The sequence below is a fragment of the Halichoerus grypus genome, chromosome 14 (genome assembly GCF_964656455.1).
Source record: "Halichoerus grypus chromosome 14, mHalGry1.hap1.1, whole genome shotgun sequence".
NCBI classification, from domain to species: domain Eukaryota; kingdom Metazoa; phylum Chordata; class Mammalia; order Carnivora; family Phocidae; genus Halichoerus; species Halichoerus grypus.
This window is the reverse complement of record NC_135725.1, coordinates 42,310,749-42,330,852: the sequence shown is the minus strand read 5'-3', so window position 1 is coordinate 42,330,852 and position 20,104 is coordinate 42,310,749. Positions and strand designations below refer to the sequence as shown.

General features: G+C 45.1%; 1 protein-coding gene and 1 pseudogene across 1 annotated transcript in view; one reads left to right on the top strand and one right to left on the bottom strand.

Annotated features, from left to right (window-relative positions):
- Positions 1–20,104, bottom strand: part of CCDC171 (coiled-coil domain containing 171) — a 312,847-nt gene that overhangs the window by 291,148 nt on the left and 1,595 nt on the right. Inside the window, exon 2 of the mRNA XM_078061217.1 lies at positions 16,888–17,047. Within this exon, the coding sequence (XP_077917343.1) occupies positions 16,888–16,931 (44 nt within the window). The 5' untranslated portion in view covers positions 16,932–17,047. The remainder of the gene's footprint in view (positions 1–16,887; positions 17,048–20,104) is intronic.
- Positions 1,841–1,933, top strand: LOC118535504 (U6 spliceosomal RNA; annotated as a pseudogene).

Sequence of the window (20,104 nt, the reverse complement as noted above, 5' to 3'; positions counted from 1 at the left end):
AGGAGAAAGAGCACAGAGATGAGCAATAGCAATAAAATATTAGAAGCTAGAAACCAGGTGGATAAGTGGTAATTGATTTACATAAGAGAACTGAATTTAAAGGCAAAAATGGGAAAGCAACCTGATTTACACCCAAAAGCTCAATTAATTGACAACAGCTTTGAAAACACAGTAAAAGTAGAGCAGAAAACAAGATAATTGATTTAAAGTCTGCCAAAGAAATGAGATTCTCAGATCCTCTACCCTATACAACACACAACTGGGCACCAATCTCTCTCTCACTCTGGCAGAACACTAGGTAAGGGTTTATTCCCTGGAGAGGATAAAACAGAAGATCTGTGGATTAGAGACATCAGATACAAATGGTATAAGACCCCATACCAAAAATAGGAGACTCAAGTTAAAAATTATGTAATAAGTGAGAGCCCTGGTCTTCTACAACATCTTGTGTGCCAAAACAATGGCAGCCGAGCAGAGAATGGAAGGTGAAAAACCAACAAGGTGAAAAGACCTAAAGATGCTGATGCTAGGGGTTCTCCAACAAACACCTTAACCACATCACCCTATAGAGAATGCCATAAACACAAAGCCTTACACACTGAGCTTCCAATCCGCTAAATGAGAACAGTCAGCTAAGGATCACCAGAAGTTAGGAAGCAAGAGTTAGAAAGACAGAGACCAAATCAGGGGACAGAGAGGAAGAACCCTCAAAGATTATGCAGGTAAAAGGGAACTTTAAAAAGAGGGGGGAAAAATACCTTCAGAAATATAAGAGAAGAAATAACGTCCATGAAACAAAAACTGAATGTGATAAAAAATGAAATATTCAGAGAACAAGAAAAAAAAAGGAACTCTTGGAAATCAAAATACAAACTAAGGAATGAAAAGCTAATTAAGTAAATGTAAAAAAAAAAAAAATCTCCTGGATGCCTGAAAAAATTCCAAGGGAAAATAATTTCCACTTGGAATTTTATGCCCAACAAGTTACAAGGAAATAAGAAAGACTATTTCAGATCTACAAGGCACCAAAACATTTACCTCCCATGAACTTTCTCAAGAGGACCTAAACTGAGAAAGAGAAAGACATGGGATCCCAAAAGTAGGGTATTCAAAACAGAAAAAAACAGCAATGGGATTTCCAGGATCATGAAGAAAGGAACAGCAGGTGATGATCGTGTCCCTGAGATGAAAGCACAGCACCTAAAGGGCAATCTGTCCCTGCTGGACTACTGGACTGGCCAAAGCCTCCAGGAGTGACTTCTTGAAGAAGATGGAAACAGAAGACAACAGAATGCTTCAGGGGGAGGAGTGAAATTCGTGAAGGGGATTAAGAATACACTTCTTGTGTCTTGATGAGCACTAAGTAATGTATGGAATTGCTGAATCACTATATTGTACATCTGAAACTAATATAACACTGTATGTTAACTGTACTGGAATTACAATTAATGATAAACCCAGAATACTTCAACTATCTGAACATATTGAGAGATTTATGCCACTTGGTTGGAGTATAAAGCTGAATTCATGATAAATTCATAGAAATTAAGCAAACTAAACAATCAATGAAACAATTATCAAATCCAAAGAAAACAATGTAAAAGAAAAAAACCACATGGCTCAACTGGAAATTTTCAAAATTACAATAATGTAAGCATGGAAAACTAAATATAGAGAGGACAGAAAAAGGAGGGAAGCCTGAATGAAAACTAAATTATGATCTTTTGTAGTGTGGGCAGTCAGTAGATAACAGCTAAACCTGAAAACTCAAATAGCAATATAAAAAAAAATTTTAAGAGCTTTAGATTTTAAAAATCATTTCAGAATATGGTGACAGTGCGGGCTTTGGCAGCACATATACTGAAATTGGAACGATACAGAGATGAGCTTGGCCCCTGCACAGAGTATAGTGACAGACGGCAGCCACACTTTTCGTGAGCACAGCACAACACAGACTTGTTGAATCACTATCTTGTACTGAAATTAATGTATCATTGTGTGTCAACTATACTTCAATACAAAAAATACAAGATTTTAAATAAATTAAATCAAATTAAAAATTTTTTAAAATAAAAATCATCTCAGAGTTGAAAATGATTGTTCCTAGAGATCAAGAGGGTGATTTGTCACAAGCAAATTGGTACTGCTATTTTTCCTAATAGCAGTGAGTAAGCCTTGTAGAACATGAGATTCTTTAAATAACGTACATATGTAACTTTAATTTTTTTTAATAAGACTAAAATAAAACAACACAGAGAATCAATGAAACCAAAATTTGCTTCTTTAAAAAGATCAACAAACTTGCTAAACCTTTGGCTAGACTGACCAAAAAAAAAGAAGATTCAAATGATAAAAATAAAGAATGAGAGAGGGAATGATACTACCAACCTAGAAGGACTATAATAAACACTATGAACAACTTTATGCCAACAAGTTAGACAATGTAGATCAAATGGACAAATTCCTAGAAAAACTGACATTATCAAAACTAACCCCAGGGGAACCTGGGTGGCTCAGTTGTTAAGCATCTGCCTTCAGCTCAGGTCATGATCCCAGGGTCCTGGGATCGAGCCCCGCATCAGGCTCCCGGCTCCGCGGGAAGCCTGCTTCTCCTGCTCCCACTCCCCCTGCCTGTGTTCCCTCTCTCACTCTCTCTCTCTCCCCGTCAAATAAATAAAATCCTAAAAAAAAAAAAAAAGCTAACCCCAAAAGAAACAAATCTGAATAGACCCATAACAGTTAAAAATATTGAATTAATAATTTTAAAAATCTAAACACAAAGAAAGCTCAAGTCCAGATGGCTTCCCTAGTAAATTCTACCAAATATTTAAAAAAGAAATAATATCAATCCTCACTTTAGAGGAGGTGGAAACACTTCCCAGCTCATTCTATGATTACCTAAAATCAAAGTGAATCAGATATCACAAGAAAGGAAAACTATAGATCAATATCCCTCATGAATAGAAATGCAAAAAATCCTCAACAAAATATTAGCAAACCAAATCCAGCAACATCTTAAAAGGATTACACAACATGACCAAGTGGGATTTATCCCAAAAATAAAAAATTAACTTAATGTCCAAAAATCAATTGATGTAATATACCATTTTACTAAAATAAAAATTACATAATCATCTCAATAGATACAGAAAAAGCATTTGACAAAATTCAACACCTATTCACGATTAAAAAAAAAAAAACAATGCAACGAACAAGGAATACAAGGAAATTTACTCAATCTGGTAAAAAGCATCTATGAAAAACCTACAGCTGGCATAATTATTGGTGAAAGACTGAAAGCTTCCCCTAAGACTGGGAACAAAACAAACATGTCCACTTCTATTTGAGACTGTACTGGAGGAGAAAGAAAGGAAAGAAAGAAAGGGCATATATATTAGAAGGAAAGAAATAAAACTATCCTTTTTTTTTTTTTTAAGTAAGCTCTATGCCCAACGTGGGGCTTAAACTCACGACCCCATGTTCTACCGACTGAGTCAGCCAGGCACCCCAGAAGTAAAACTGTCCTTAATTGCAAAGGACATGATCCTGTAAAAATATCCTAAGAAATTCATTAAGAAACAAAAACACTGGAACTAAAAAAACAATTTTAGCAAGGTCACAGAATATAAGATCAATATACAAAAATCAATTACATTTCTGTATACTAACAATGAATAATCCAAAAATGAAATTTAGAAAAATAATTCCATTTATGATAGCATCAAAAAAATAGATTTAGGAAAAATAAAAATTATTGTAGAAAGAAATTAAAGAGCTAAATAAATGAAAAGACATTCCACATTCACATTCATGTATTGGAAGAGTCAATATTATTTTTTTTGTTTGGGGGTTTTTTTTTAATTTTTTATCGTTATGTTAATCACCATACATTACATCATTAGTTTTTGATGTAGTGTTCCATGATTCATTGTTTGTGTATAACACCCAGTGCTCCATGCAGAACATGCCCTCTTTAATACCCATCACCAGGCTAACCCATCCTCCCACACCCCTCCCCTCTAGAACCTTCAGTTTGTTTTTCAGGGTCCATCGTCTCTCATGGTTCGTCTCCCCCTCTGACAGGAAGAGTCAATATTATTAAGGTGGCAATTATCTTCAAACTGATCTACAGATTCAACATAATCCCTACCATAATCTCAGCAGGATTTTTGCAGAAATTGACAGGCTGAGCCTAAAATTTATATGGAAAAGCAGAGGACTCTGAATAACCAAAACAATCTTGTAAAAGAAGAAATGGGAGAACTTTCACTTCCTATTTTCAAAATTTACTATAAAGCTACAGTAATCAGGGCAGCTGGGTGGCTCAGTTGATTAAGTGTCTGACTCTTGGTTTCCACTCAGGTCACGATCTCAGGGTCATGGGATTGAGCCCCACACTGGGCTCCACACTCAGCACAGAGTTGGCTTGGGATTCTCTCTCTCCCTCTCCCTCCCCCTCTGCTCCTCCCCCCACTCATGCTCTGGAGAGCTCTCTTTCTCTTTCAAATAAATAAATAAATAATTTTTTTAAAAAACTACACTAATCAAAATAGTATTGAATTAAATTAAGAAGACATGTAGATCACTGTACCATAATTGAGACTCTAGAAATAAACATATATATTTGGTCCATTATTTTTCAACAAAGGTGTCAAGGCAATTCAGTGGGGAAAAAATAGTCTTATCAACAAATGGTGCTGATAACAACTGGATAAAAACATTAATTTAGACCCTTACCTCACACCATACATAAAAAGTAACTTAAGGGGCACCTGGGTGGCTCAGTCAGTTACCCACCGGACTCTTGATTTCGGCTCAGGTCATGATCTCAGGGTCATGAGATCAAGACTGGCATGGGGCTCCGCACTCAGCAAGGAGTATGCTTGAGATTTTTTCCCTCTGTCCCTCTCCTCCCCGCCACCCCCATGCTCACTTGCAGGCTTGCTCTCTCTCTCTCAAATAAATAAATGTTTTTTTAAATATTTTATTTATTTATTTATTTATTTGAGAGAGAGCAAGTACAAGCATGGGGGATGGGCAAAGGGAGAAGACAGACTCCCCACCTGCATGCTCACTCTCTAAAAAAAAAAAAACAGTAAGTTTAAATGGAGCATAGACCTAAATGTAAAAAACTGAAATTATAAAACCTCTAAAAGAAAACAGGAAAAAAATCTTCATGACCTAAAGTTAGGCAACTATTTCATAGATATGAAACCAAAAGCACAATCTATAAAGGAAAAGAACTGGAGGGGCGCCTGTCTGACTCAGTCAGTACAGCATGTGACTCTTGATCTCAGGGTCATGAGTTTAAGCCCCACATTGGGCATGGAGCCTACCAAAAAAAAAAAAAAAAAGAAAGAAAAGAAAAAAATTGGACTTCATAAAAATTTAAAACATTTGCACTTCAAAAGACATTATTAAGAATATGAAGTCAAGCCAACAAATAGGAGATAATATGTACAAATTATATATCTAATAAAAGACAAAAGACTTGTAACCAAAATATATTTTAAAAACGCTTAAAGCTCAATAGCAAAAAGACAACTAATTTAAAAATGAGCAAAAGATCTGAATAGGCTTTTCACCAATAAAGATAGACAAATGGCAAAAAATCACATAAAAGATGTTCAATATCATTACTCACTAGGAAAACACAAATTAAAATTACAACATACCGCTTCATACTCACTGGAATGGTTATAATCAAAAAAGTCAATCAAAAAAAATTCAATCACTAGATTGTACACCTGAAACATATAGCACATTATGTTAATTAACTACAGTGGAATTAAAATAAATTTTTTTAAAGATTTTTATTTATTTATTTGACAGAGAGAGAGACAGGGAGAGAGGGAACACAAGCAGGAGTGGGAGAGGGAACACAAGCAGGAGTGGGAGAGGGAGAAGCAGGCTTCCTGCAGAGCAGGGAGCCCCAGGGCTCGATCCCAGGACCTTGGGATCATGACCTGAGCCGAAGGCAGACGCTTAATGACTGAGCCACCCAGGCACCCCTTAAAATAAATTTTTTTTAAAAGATCAGAAAATAACAAGTGTTGGCAAGGATGTGGAGAAACTAAAACCCTTGTATATTGCTGGTGGAAATGTAAAATGGTTCAGCCACTTTAGAATACAACCTAGCAGTTTCTTTAAAAAAGTAACATAAATTTACTATACAATGAAGTAATGCGCCTCCTAAGAATCTACCCAAGAGAAATAATATCATCTCCACACAAAGGCTCATAGACAAATGCTCAGAGCAGCATTATTTATAACAGCCAAAAAATGGAAACAACCTAAATGTCCATCGGCTCGGTGATGGGTAACCAGAATGTGCTATATCCATACAATAGAATACTATCCAGCAATAAAAAAGAAACAGCACTGATACCTGTTAACAACATGATAAACCTCAAGAACATGCCTAGTGAAAGAAACCAGACACAAAAGACCACATATTGTATGATTCCATTTGTATGAATTGTTCAGAAAAGGCAAATCTATAGAAACAGAAAGTAAATTAGTGGTAAATAGCAAAGTTTAACTTCATTTAGCCAGATTCTAGAATTCTAGAATTCTAAAGAGCAATTTAGTCATTAAAATTCATGAAAAGACATGATCCCAGGGTTCTAGGATCAAGTCCCACATCAGGCTCCTTGCTCAGCAGGGAGCCTGCTGCTCCCTCTGCCTGCTGCTCCCCTTGCTTGTGCTCTCGCTCCCTCGCTCGCTCTCTCTAACAAATAAATAAAATCTTAAAAAAAAAAAATTATGACAGATATTTGTGTGGTAAGATGTTCCATCCAAAACTGAAAACATTTTTAGTGAAGTCAAAAGTTTATATTTTATTCACTTATTTCATACCTGGCTCCAGAAAGGATTTAAGGTAGCTTCTAAAGATAGGTGGAAAATGTTTCTATAGCAAATCCTATTTATAGGTGAAGTACGAGTTAGTCATCGTCCTTGCCCCACCCACACATCCTTGCTGAAAAGGCTGTCTAGATCAGTTATTCTCAAACTAAATATGAGCAAGGACTATTCCCCCAACAAATGCTGCCTTTGTAAAATATATTTAAAATGACTAAAATAACTGTCTTTAAAATGACTAAACAAGAATTTTTTTAACAAGAAATTTTAAAAAGAGATAAAACATAACCCCAAGTGTTTTATTACTAGATTTAACGAACAGAAAATTACTCTGTTACATGATTATAAAAATTTCTAAACACTTTCAATTTCTGTACTTAATTCTTTGTAAACCACGCTTTGGGTTGCGCTCTCTGAAATGGCTCAGTTTTATATTACAGACTCAGAGTTTTCTATTTTTCACATCAGCGGTGAATCAACCAAAGCAGGCACCTCATCCAAAGGCAGATATCAAGGATACAAAAAAGAGGAGCAACGGCAATTCTTGGAATATAAACTCCAAGTAAAAGAGCAGTTGGAACAGGAGCTAAAACCCAAAATCATGAACTACGGCTGGGGCGCAAAGTTAGAACAACTAGAGCCACAGAGATGAGAGAAGGCCAAAGTAATGACCACACAGAAATGGGAATGAGCAGGGGCATCGGGGGGCTCAGTCGGTTAAGTGTCTGCCTTCCGCTCAGGTCATGGTCCTGAGAAGAAAAATCTGTGTCCTAAGATGGCCGACCGAGCCAGCGAGGGAGTCCCAGCCCCTGCCCCGGGGCTCTTCCGGGTTCTTCTCCCTGCCCTGCTTCGCGCACGTGCCAGAAGTGCCAAGTATGTAGAAGTAGAAGTGTATAATTTACCCCCTTTGTTTGTGCTCAGGGCTCAGACCTTTGGAGACCACTCTCCTCTGAGTCTGCCAGCATTAAATAAACCTTCTTTCCTCCAAGATCTCCGAGTGCTGCTTGGTTCTTCCATCTGGCAATCCAGTCCAGGTTCCATAACATTTGGTTCCCTGACCGGGAAACCCAACCGCACTGGCCCATTGTTGCCACCGGTTTGGGGCAATGGCAGGGCAGTGACAGAACAAGGGATCGTAACGGAGAAGGCGCGCCCTGCCTAATTTTCAGCAGTCTCCCACCCCAGTCGCCTCGGGCCAGCCCCGCTCCACTGTTCCCACCGGACTCGAGGAAACTAGGCAGGCGAGGACCTGGTCCCAACATCGGATTCCGGTAAGGCCTGGGGCCCCAGGACCCAGAAAGGCCCACCCCCATTGGGGTGGAAGGGGAACCCGATCACCTCCCAGAGACCTCTTAGAGGTCTCACAGGTAGGGATTCCCAGGGAGGGAATGTAATAACTTCTGGAGTGTGAATGTGCAGTCTGACCTGGCTTGCTCAAGCGGACTGATTCTGTGACCCCACGGGTGGGCACCCTTAAGGCCCCCAGAAGCCTACGGAGTCTGAGTGGTCCCATCTGCGATTCCATGGTGAACAGCATACAGTGTATGGCGGCATCGGAATAGTTTCCGATTGCGAGTCACAACGCTGAGACCACTACGGCTAAGCCTCACCTAAGCTCCTTCGGGACATGGTCAGATGGGCATCTGATTGGTCTCACCTCAGGAGGCAGCCCCCTTTTGTCTGTCTCTGCACCACCACACACGGGAACATCACCATGGGGTAAGGGCAGAGTAAACCTACGGATCTAGAGACCAAGATCAAAAATTTCAAGAAGCGGGGGCGCCTCGGTGGCTCAGTCGTTAAGTGTCTGCCTTCGGCTCAGGTCATGATCCCAGGGTCCTGGGACCGAGCCCCACATCGGGCTCCCTGCTCCACGGGAAACCTGCTTCTCCCTCTCCCACTCCCCGTGCTTGTGTTCCCTCTCTCGCTGTGTCTCTCTCTGTCAAATAAATAAATAAAATCTTAAAAAAAAAAAATTTCACAAAGGGGTTTTCAGGAGACTATGGAGTCAGGATGAACCCCAGCAAGTTGAGAACCCTATGTGAATTGGATAGGCCCACCTTTGATATCAGGTGGCCTTCAGAAGGGACACTGGATGTCCCAAGGATTCGTCGAGTATGGCGAGTCGTAACAGGATAACCAGGACACCCCGACCAGTTTCCATACATTGACTCCTGGCTAGGAATCGCTCAGACCCTTCCCCCTTGGGTGCAATTCACTTGCAATAGGCAGGGACAGGCCAGGGTCTTAATCGCCTCATCCAAGTGACCTAAAGAAAATCAGCAAAAGCCCCAGTCTCCACAAATCCTAGCCGGAGATCCCAAGAACGAACCGACCCTGCCCCCACCGTACGTGCCCCCAAGACCGCCTACACCTGGCCCTTCAGCTCCAGACACTCCACTGCCATCGGTTTCACCGGTGCCCCCAGGCCCAAAAGATCCACTTTCTCCAAGACCAACAGCCAGGCTGAGCCCCAGGCCAGGTGCAAGTGCCCTCCAAATGCCCTACAAGAGACGCGGGAACCTGAGAGACACGATGAAGAAAGGACGGTCCAACCCGGCCGTTCCATGATGTATTATCCAGCCTTCTCCACCACCGACCTCCTCAACTGGAAACATAACACCCATCCTACTCTGAGAAACCACAGGCTATGGTAGACCTCATAGAATCCCTCTTCCAGACTCATCGGCCAACCTGGGAAGACTGCCAACAGTTACTCCGCACCCTGTTTAACACAGAGGAAAGGAGGAGAGTAATGAAAGGTGCACGGCAGTACCTGGAAGAGCACGCACCAGCGGGAGTCATCGACCCTGCTGCCTGGGCTAATACGGCCGCACCCGAGGAGTACCCAGCATGGGACTTCACCACAACTGAGGGACAGGCCCACATCCACCGGTACCAGGAGACCCTCCTCCGGGGAATCCGAGCAGGCGCTAAGAAACCCATGAACATGACTAAGGTATCCTCGGTCATTCAACAACCAGGGGAGTCCCCTGAGGACTACTATGAAAGACTGTGTGAAGCCTAAAGGATATACACTCCATTTGACCCCGAGGCACAGGAAAGCCAACAGATGGTAAACACCTCCTTCGTGGCTCAGGCCGCCGCAGACATCAGAAAAAAACTTCAGAAACTAGAGGGTTTTGCTGGGATGAACATCACCCAGCTAACAGAGACTGCCAATAAGGTCCACATGAACAGGGAGGTCGCAGCCAAACGGGAAGCCGACAAAAAGATGAAAAAGAAAGTCAGCCTCCTCACCGCTGCCCTAAAAGAAAAGGACAACACAAAGGTGGGGAGACCCTGACCACCAAAAGCGGGGAGACCCAGAACCCCCTTGGCAAGGGATCAATGTGCCTACTGTAAGGAGAAAGGGCATTGGAAAAATGAACGTCCCAACCAGGGAAAGGCTCAGAAGCCCAGCTGCTACAAGGAAGAACCCCAAGAGGAGGACCTCATAGGTCTTGTGGGAATGGACTCAGACTGAGGGGGACCGGGCTCTTTCCTCCTTGGCCCCCATGAGTCCACGGTCAGAATGAAGGTGGGGGGCAAACCAGTGATTTTTATGGTTGATACTGGGGCTGAGCACTCTGTTGTCACCTCCCCAGTGGCCCCTTTTGGCAAAAGGACTGCAACCATCCTTGGGGCCATTGGGACGCGGGCGGTACAACAGCCCTTTTTCCAGGCTCACCAGTGTGAACTCGGGGGCCACAAGGTCCGACATGAATTCCTTTATCTGCGTGATTGCCCCATCCCCCTCCTGGGCCGAGACATACTCTCCAAGCTTAGGGCTCAGATAACCTTTGAGCCCACCGGACACACTAGCCTCCGACTAAACCCAAGGCAAGAGGAGATGGGATTTCTAATGCTAGCAATTACCATGCCAAGGGAAGAAGAATGGAGGCTTTTCTGTGCCCAGGCCTAACCGAGCAGCCTGCCAAAGTTCAGACTTACCTTCCCTTCAGTATAGGCTGAAAACAACCAACCTGGACTAGCCCGGAATTGGGCCCCTATCATTGTTGAACTGATTCCAGGAGCCCAATCTCAGAGGCAAAAGCAATACCCCCTTCCACAGGAAGCTAAGATTTGCATCCAAGAACATCTGGCCAAACTCAAAGAAGCAGGTATTCTAGTCGAGTGCCAGTCGGCCTGGAATACCCCACTCCTGCCAGTCAAGAAGCCAGGAGGGGGATACCAACCAGTTCAAGACCTGCAGGCCATCAACAAAGGTGACCATCTCTCTGCCCCCAGTGGTCCCAAATCCATACACCCTCCTCGGCCAAATCCCAGGGCCGGCCAGATGGTTCACTTGCCTAGATTTGAAGGATGCCTTCTTCTGCCTCCACTTAGCTCCCCAGAGCCAGCCACTGTTTGCCTTTGAATGGACTGAACCTGATACAGGGCGCCAGATGCAACTGACCTGGACGCGCCACATGCAGGGGTTTAAACACTCACCAACCCTCTCTGGGGAAGCGCTGGCCACAGGCCTCGCCAGCTTCCCAAGAGAGGCTACACAATGCACCCTCCTCCAGTATGTGGATGACCTCCTCCTCACCAGTGACACACAAGAAGACTGCATAAAATGCACAAAGGCCCTCCTATAGCTCCTATCAGACTCGGGATACCGAGCCTCATGGAAGAAGGCACAAATCTGCCAACAACAGGTACAATACCTTGGTTTCCTCCTCACCTAAAGGAAAAGAGAACTAGGGCCGGAGAGGAAAAGGTTCATCATCTCCCTGCCACAGCCCCAGACAAAAAGGGGCCTACGAGAATTCCTGGGGGCTGCAGGATTCTGCCACATCTGGATCCCTGGGTTCTCAGCAATAGCAAGACCTGTTTATGATCTCTTAGGGGGACCAGATCGAGAACCCCCTGCCTGGACTGAGGAAGCAGAAGCCGCTTTCACAGAGATAAAGACCGCCCTGGGGCGGGCTCCAGCCCTGGGCCTACCAGATGTAGAAAAACCCTTCAATCTCTTTGTGCATGAAAAGGAAAAAATAGCGCTCGGGGTATTCACCCAGACTGTTGGGCCCTGGCAACGGCCAGTTGCTTACCTGTCAAAGAAGCGGACCCCGTGGCAGCGGGATGACCACCATGCCTCAGGGCACTGGCAGCCACAGTCGTACTCGTCAAGGAGGCGGACAGACTTACCCTGAGGCAAGAACTTAATGTCAAGGTCCCTCATGCAGTTGTGTCCCTCATGAACGCACAGGGACACCGCTTCCTTTCCAACTCTCAGCTAGCACAATACCAAGGGCTCCTCTGCGAAAACCCGCGGGTCACCCTCGAAAGAGTAAGGACATTAAATCCAACAACCTTTCTCCCCATGGAAGAGGGGCAATCAGACCATGACTGTTCCAAGGTAACTGATGAGGTCTACAGAGCCATCCAGATCTGCAGGATCAAGCCATAAAGAATCCAGAGCTCACGCTGTTCAGCGATGGCAGCAGTTACCTACAAGAGGGTGCCCGGAAAGCGGATTATGCAGTAACCACAACCACTGAAGTCCTAGAAGCTAAGGCATTACCAGCTGGATGGTCAGCTCAACGGGCTGAATTACATGCCTTAGTCCGAGCCCTCACCCTCGGTGAAGGCAAGCGAGTCAAAATCTATACTGACTCTCAGTACGCCTTTGCTACTGTACTTATACATGGAGCCATCTACAAGGAAAGGGGCCTCCTAACCACAGCAGGAAAAACTATCAAGAACAAAGAGGCGATACTGACACTCTTCGAAGCCGTCTGGCTTCCAAAGGAAGTAGCAATCCTGCACTGTAAGGGACACCAGGAAGGAGATGACCCCATAGCGCGGGGAAATCGTCTGGCAGATGAGGAAGCCAAGACAGCAGCCAGTGAGGACATGGACAGAGCCCCTTCCCTCACCATGGCCCTGACACCCCCGGAAGAAGTCCCTCCACCCAGTTACACTAAAAAGGAAAAGGAATGGGCCATGGCTGAGGGAGCCACCCTGACTAAAAAGGGATGGTGGATGATGCCAGATGGGCGCATCTTTGTTCCAACAGCAACTGGAGGGCATCTAGTCAAGGAACACCACCGACTCACTCATCTGGGGAAAACTGCATTAGAGGCCCTCCTCAAGAAGCACTACATCAGTCAGCTGCCAACACTGTGCCGAGCAACGAGTGAACTTGCATAACATGTGCTAAAAATAATGCTCGGTCTGCACCGCGGCCCCCGCCAGGTGTCCAGAGGATGGGAGCAACCTCCTTCGAAGATCTAGAGGTAGACTTCACAGATGTGCAGCCGAGCGGGGGGTTCAGATATATCCTAGTAATAGTATGCACATACTCTGGGTGGGTCGAAGCCTTCCGACCCGGATGGAGCAAAGCCGGGAAGTAGCTAAAGTCCTCTTGCTGGAGATCATGCCCCGGTTCAGCCTGCCATTAACAATCCATAGTGACGATGGACCCGCATTTGTGGCAGACATTGTACAGGTCTTGACCAGATCTCTCAACATCACCTGGAGACTCCACACCGCTTACCAGCCCCAAAGTTCAGGGAAAGTAGAGTGAATGAATCGCACCCTCAAGGGAACCTTAGCAAAGTTTTGTCAGGAGACTAACCTCCCATGGCCGGATCTGCTACCCCTAGCTCTTCTGCGTGCTCACTGTGCCCGGGACATTAGGTTTCTCCCCAATCGAATTAATATATGGACGGCCTCCCCCGTGCTTGGGAAGTCTTCCAGGAAACTTACATCAGGTTGGAGATAAAGGGATAAAGGAGCAGCTTCAGGCCCTGGGGGCCACCCTAAATAAATTACAAAAGTACACCATCGAGGGCACCTGGGTGGCTCAATTGGTTAAGCAACTGCCTTCGGCTCAGGTCATGATCCCGGAGTCCTGGGATCGAGTCCCATATCAGCAGGGAGTCTGCTTCTCCCTCTCACCTTACCCCCTCTTGTGCTCTCTCTCTCTCTGTCTCAAATAAATAAAATAAAATCTTAAAAAAAAAAAAAAGTACACCATCGAGAGGGCACCAATCTCCTTAGGGTCTCAGGTACAATCCTTCCAGACAGGGGACTCAGTTTGGGTCAAAGATTGGAAGAAAGACCCCCTCAAACCGCAGTGGACAGGGCCCCACACTGTTGTTCTAACTGCCCCTACTGCCCTCAAGGTCTCAGGTGTCACCCCGTGGGTCCACCACTCCAGAGTGAAGAAAGCTCATCATTCAGACGAGGAGCCACACCAGTGGAGAGTCCAGCCAGACCTCACGAACCCGCTCCGGCTTCACCTTCAACAAGACCCCACCGACTGATGGACACCTGCTCACCGTGGTCCTGGCTCATCGGCGTGATTTCCCTCATCTTGGGAGTCGGACTCTACACTGTTGCCCCTCCTGACTGGACTTTCCCCCAGAAGCTTACTATTGTCATTGCTTATTGGGTGTCCCTAGAGTGTATTACTGCACTTACTTGTCCACGGGTTTCATCTGCTATCGGGTTAGCCATGATGGCTCCCTCTACCTAAGGTCGTAGACCCCACTTTTACTGGCCCTCTGCTGTCTACTCCTGAGCACATGTCATCATGGTTTTCCTGGCCCCAGTCAGTCCTGGTCTTCTGCTGCCTGGTGTGCTGTTCCTCCGCACTGCCTCTAGCTTGCCCAGCCAAGCAAGGGGGGCAAAGGGCAAACTCTCGTATCACCACTACTGGCAAATGGACTTCCCAGCTTATCCCCCTCAATCCCGCACTGGCACCCCCACTGACTTCTTCCACCTGGGATGCACACACACCGAAGGTTGACCTCCACTTTGATGGATGCCAACTTCTTGATATTTCCTGGGAACCTCATAGATGATGTTCCTACCATGGCCCTCACTCAGGTTACCAGCTGGTAGATATCTACATCTGTGGGGGCCCTACATCTCAAGAGCCAAACACCTGCCCCCAGCTCTGCTCACAAGCCTGGGGATGTGAGTCCTGGGTGTCAACTTGGCCAGGAATAGAACAATGGACCAACCGGTGGTGGAGCCTCAAACAGCGCAGTGACATCCGGATTTCCTTGTCACACAGCGCCACCCCATCCTCTTGCCCTAACAATCACTGTATACTGCTCACTCTCTGTCCTAGAACCCAATGCCACATCATGGGCCACAGGAATCACTCCTGTTGAGCCAATATCACCCTATGGGGACTAACCCCATGGCCAAGTTTATGATTAAGTCCGTGTTCATCCTAAGCCCTGCAGTCAACCCTCAGAGTCAGACAGAAAATAACTCGCCCTGGCGCATCCCTGGGTCCCCCATCCACACGCAGCAAGCATCTATAGCACAACTGTTAGGTGTGATTAACGCCTCCCACCAAGCGCTTAACCACTCAAATCCACCCCTAGCGTCTGACTGCTGGATCTGTATGAAGCCCGGTCCTGTCCAATACCTAGGTGTCATCCTCAACCAATCCACTGTGTCACCTCCCACCTCGGCACCGGGGACCTCAGATTATCCCTTTCTGGCTCCGGTACTGCTGTATGGCAACTCTTCCTCTCCCATCATGGGCCACAGTTGGGTCTGTGCGCCTAACAACACTTTTCTGGCTTGTGATCAAGGTGTATACATCTGCATCACCTGGCGCGATCAATCATGCACGCTTGTCGAGTCTCTTACCCGATCTTTCAGTCCTCCCCGGGAGCGATGCCCCACTCACATGGAGACCTCCTAGCCGCCTTCCACGCTCCCCCGTGGCCATCCCTCTTATCATGAGCCTGCTGGCCACATCAGGTGTTGCCCTCGGCGCCACTGGCGTCAGGATCTCAGGTTCAGTACCAGGGGTTAACTCAACAACTCACAGCAGATTTTTCTGCCCTCACTCAGTCGGTCCTGGCTCTGCAGCACCAACTCGATTCATTGGCCTCAGTGGTCCTCCAAAACAGGTGCAGGCTCGACTTGCTCCCGGCCACACAAGGGGGCTCTGCCTCTTCTTACAGGAGGAATGTTGTTTTTATGCTAATGAGTCGGGGGTGGTCCAAGAAACTCTGACCCAATTACAGGAACGAGTATATCGCCAGTGGGAAACACTCCAGCAGACAACTTGGTGGGATGCCCTCTCACAATGGTTCCCTTGGTTCGCCCCCCTCGTCGGCCCCCTCCTATTGCTTCTCCTCATAGTAGCATTTGGTCCTTGTATTCTTAATGCCCTTACTAGGTTTATCACTACTCAAATTGCTAAAATCAGACTCCAGTTGCTCCTTACTCACTATCGCCCCTTAGAAGATGAAAATAATGCCCTGTAAACTAGGTGTTTAAAGGGGCATCAAAGGGGGTATGATAAGGAAATGCTGGGTCCTAAGATGGTCAACCGAGCCAATGAGGAAGTCCCAGCCTCTGCCCCGGGGCTCTTCCGGGTCCGTCTCCCTGCCCCGCTTTGGGAACTCGCGAAAAGTGCCCAAGTATGCAGAAGTAGAAGTGTATAAATTACCCCCTTTTTCTGTGCTTGGGGCTCAGACCTTTGGAGACCACTTTCCTCTGAGCCCACTGGCATTAAATAAACCTCCTATCCTCCAAGATCTCTAAGTGCAGCTTGGTTCTTCCGTCTGGCGATCCAGTCCAGGTTCCGTAACAATCCCAGGGTCCTGGGATAGAGCCCTGCGCATTGGGCTCCCTGCTCAGCGGGAAGCCTGCTTCTCCCTCTCCCACTCCCCCTGCTTGTGTTCCTGCTCTCGCTGTGTCTCTCTCTGTCAAATAAATAAAATCTTTAAAAAAAAAAAAAAAGAAATGGGAATAAGCAAAAATAAGAGGAGGAGAAAATACTTGAGGAGAAAAGAAAAAGCAGTTCTCTGAGAGCAGGGCTAAGTACACACACTGACTTTTATGGACGAGGAAACAAAGGAGGACAAACTGCAGCACATGGTCCCACATCCCATTCCCGCTGCTGTGGTGCGTCCTGCCTGCTCCCCCGGGTGCACGAAGCTTCGGCCTCCCTTAGTGTACCCCGCAAATCCTTACAATCGGCACCCCCAACCACTGACTTCTCCCTGTGGCCCTGACTAAAGGAAGAGGCCGGCGGCTTACCTTTGGGTGTCACCAGGGGCATTACTTGAAGTGTTTAAACTCATGGTAAGTCCCTTCCACCTCTTTGAAAACAGCCCACTGTTTCTGAATGGTGTACTTCGTTATTGAGGATTACACCTGTCCCAGATGTCTGTGGCTTACAGGTTAGATGGGCTGAAGCCTGTTAAAATAGTAAACAATATAACAGTGGTTATATATATGAGTCCTGAGACTATGAGTGATTTTTGTCTTTTTCTTCAACTTACTTGTATTTTTTTTTATTTTATTTATTTATTTGAGAGAGCATGAGCAAGGAGGAGAGGGAGAAACACACTCCCCACTGAGCAGGGAACCGGACACTGGGCTCGATCCCAGGACCCTGGGATCATGACCTGAGCGCAAGGCAAACGCTTAACTGACTGAGCCACCCAGGCACCCCTTACTTGTATTTTAAAAATTATTTTATAACAAACATGAAAACATTTAAAAACTATTGTTTCATTTTTTTCTTTTTTTTTTTTTTTAAGGTTTTATTTATTTGACAGAGAGAGAGAACACAAGCAGGGGGAGTGGCAGGCAAAAGGCTTCTAGGACTCCATGTATATGAAATGTACAGAACGAGCAAACACATAGAAATAGAAAGTGGATTTGTGGGGGCACCTGGGTGGCTCAGTCGTTAAGCGTCTGCCTTCGGCTCAGGTCGTGATCTCAGGGTCCTGGGATCGAGCCCCACATCAGGCTCCCTGCTCAGCGGGAAGCCTGCTTCTCCCTCTCCCACCCCCCCTGCTTGTGTTCCGTCTCTCGCTGTGCCTCTCTCTGTCAAATAAATGAATAAAATCTTTAAAAAAAAAAGAAAGAAAGAAAGAAAGTGGATTTGTAGTTGCCAGAGGGTAGGGAGAGGGGGAATTGGGTCTGACTGCTAATAAGTATGACGTTTCTTTTTGGGAGTGATGGAAATGTTCTGGAATTAGATAGCAGTGATTGCTGTGGACCACAGTGAATATACTAAAAACCAATGAATTGTACACTTTAAAACTGTAAATTTTGATAGGTGAGTTATATCTCAATTTTTCAAATTCATCATCCAAAAAAAAAAAAAATCCTATCTAAAGTCTCCTTCAGCAAAATCTTATTTTCTTCTTCTCTGTCTCTGTTATCAGCTCCTGAGGACACTAGGGTTCAAGAGCCTACCTCTGTGTGTTTTAGGAAGACTACATCAATGAAGAGCCAAAGTCAGATCTGTGGCTGAATTTAAACTACGACTGGAGATCTATCCTAGTGAACATGGCAGAGACGATGTAGCAAAAGCTCTCTTTTCATACACCAGACTGATATAGGGAGCTAGGTCAAAGAATTATAGGTTCCTCACATAACGTGTGTTCCAACCTTTACTTGAAACTTCCCAAGAAACTTCACAAGAGTGGGCGCCTGGTGGCTCAGTCAGTTAAGTATCTGCCTTCAGCTCAGATCATGATCCCCGGGTCCTGGGATCAAGTCCCGCATCGGGCTCCCTGCTCAGTGGGGAAATCTGCTTCTCCCTCTGCCTGCCCCTCCCCCTGCTTGTGCTCTCTGTGTGTCAAATAAATAAATAAAATCTTAAAAAAAAAAGAAAGAAAGAAAAAGAAACTCCACAAGAGTTTAGCTAATCTGTATGAGTAATTACAAATTCCTTATGAGACGCAATCAACACCAGCCTTTCTCCAACATGTATCTAACTCTGTAAATAACGCTTTCCATTTGAAAACATTCAATACATCATTATCTATAAACAAAATATCCAATACCTCAAAGCCACCCCTACTGTCATCATGCCAACTGTGACAAACATCCCTTCTCCACTGTGCTAAGAACTTTCTATATCTCTGCATTGTCACTCTACACCAACCCCAAGGGGAAGATACTGTTAATGTCCCCACTTTATACCTAAGGAAACTGGGGCTTAAAGATATTCATTCAATCACCTGTCCAAAGTCTCATCTCTAGTAAGTGACAGAGTCTGGATTCAAGCCCAAATTAGCGGACTCCACAGTTCTGCTGTGTGTCTTGCTATTGGCCTTCAAAATATGGTTCACCCCCAGCCAGAGAGCATTGAGACCTTGTGAGACCTTGCTTATCAGAAAAGCACTTCTCCCAACTGCAGAGTTTTCAAACACAGCTCCTTCTTCCCCACACCCCCACCCCATCCAAACTAACTACAAGGCAGGGTCTTCTTAATGAAAGATAACTCGGACCTCCAGTGGATTCTCAATCCAAATGGCACTTCCACAGGCTTGGGCCCAAACCAGGCCACCCTGTAGCAGTGATGGATAAAGGCAAAGTTTAGATCAGCTTTTTATGTTAATCTATTAATAGATTAATCTTCGCTTGGTAGTGGAGTTGGACTATTCTCACCATTCCTACTAAAATAGATGAAGGGATGTTATATGTATCATTCTTCAATAAGAAGTTTTTTAGACATAGGGCCAAATATAGGTAATTGAGGCCAAGGGAGCAATGATCTAGACATCCTAAGAGTAAGTACCAGCCAGAAAGACAATTCTACTTTAGATTTCAGAGCCACTGCTGGTACAAAGTTTCCTGCCTCACAGCTGAGTCCTTCAGTGGGTCATGCAGAATGTATTCATCTCTCAGTGTGTCTGTACAGATCAGGGGGAAGGGAGGGGTGAGGGCGGGGGTGGGGATGAAAAGATAAAAACCACTATTATTGAGCACTTACTATGTGCCAGATACTAGGCTAACCGTACCTGATCACACTGAATCCTCCCTATAGCCCTGTAAGATGATTATACATATTTCACAGACGAGAACACTAATGCTTGGAGAGGATGAGTAACTTGTATAAAGCTATTCAGTGGGAGGGACCCCCAGGTGGCTCAATTGGTTAAGGGACACTCTTGGTTTCAGCTCAGGTCATGGTCTCAGGGCCTTGAGATCAAGCCCCAATTTGGGGCTCAGCACTCAGCCCCAGTCTGCTTGAGATTTTCCCCCTCCCCCTCTACTCCCCCCACCTCTAAAATAAATAAATAAAATCTTTTAAAAAAAAGATATTCAGTGGGAGGGTTAGAATTCAAACTCACATCTGGCTGACTTCTAAATCCATCCTCTTTCATAACACATGCTAACTTCAATAATAACTACATCTGTGTTGGGGGGCTCTTACTGCAGACTTATATATTTCACCTTTAAAGAGGATGTCTGGTTCTTTCATCAAAATAAGACCATGATGGGGCACCTGGGT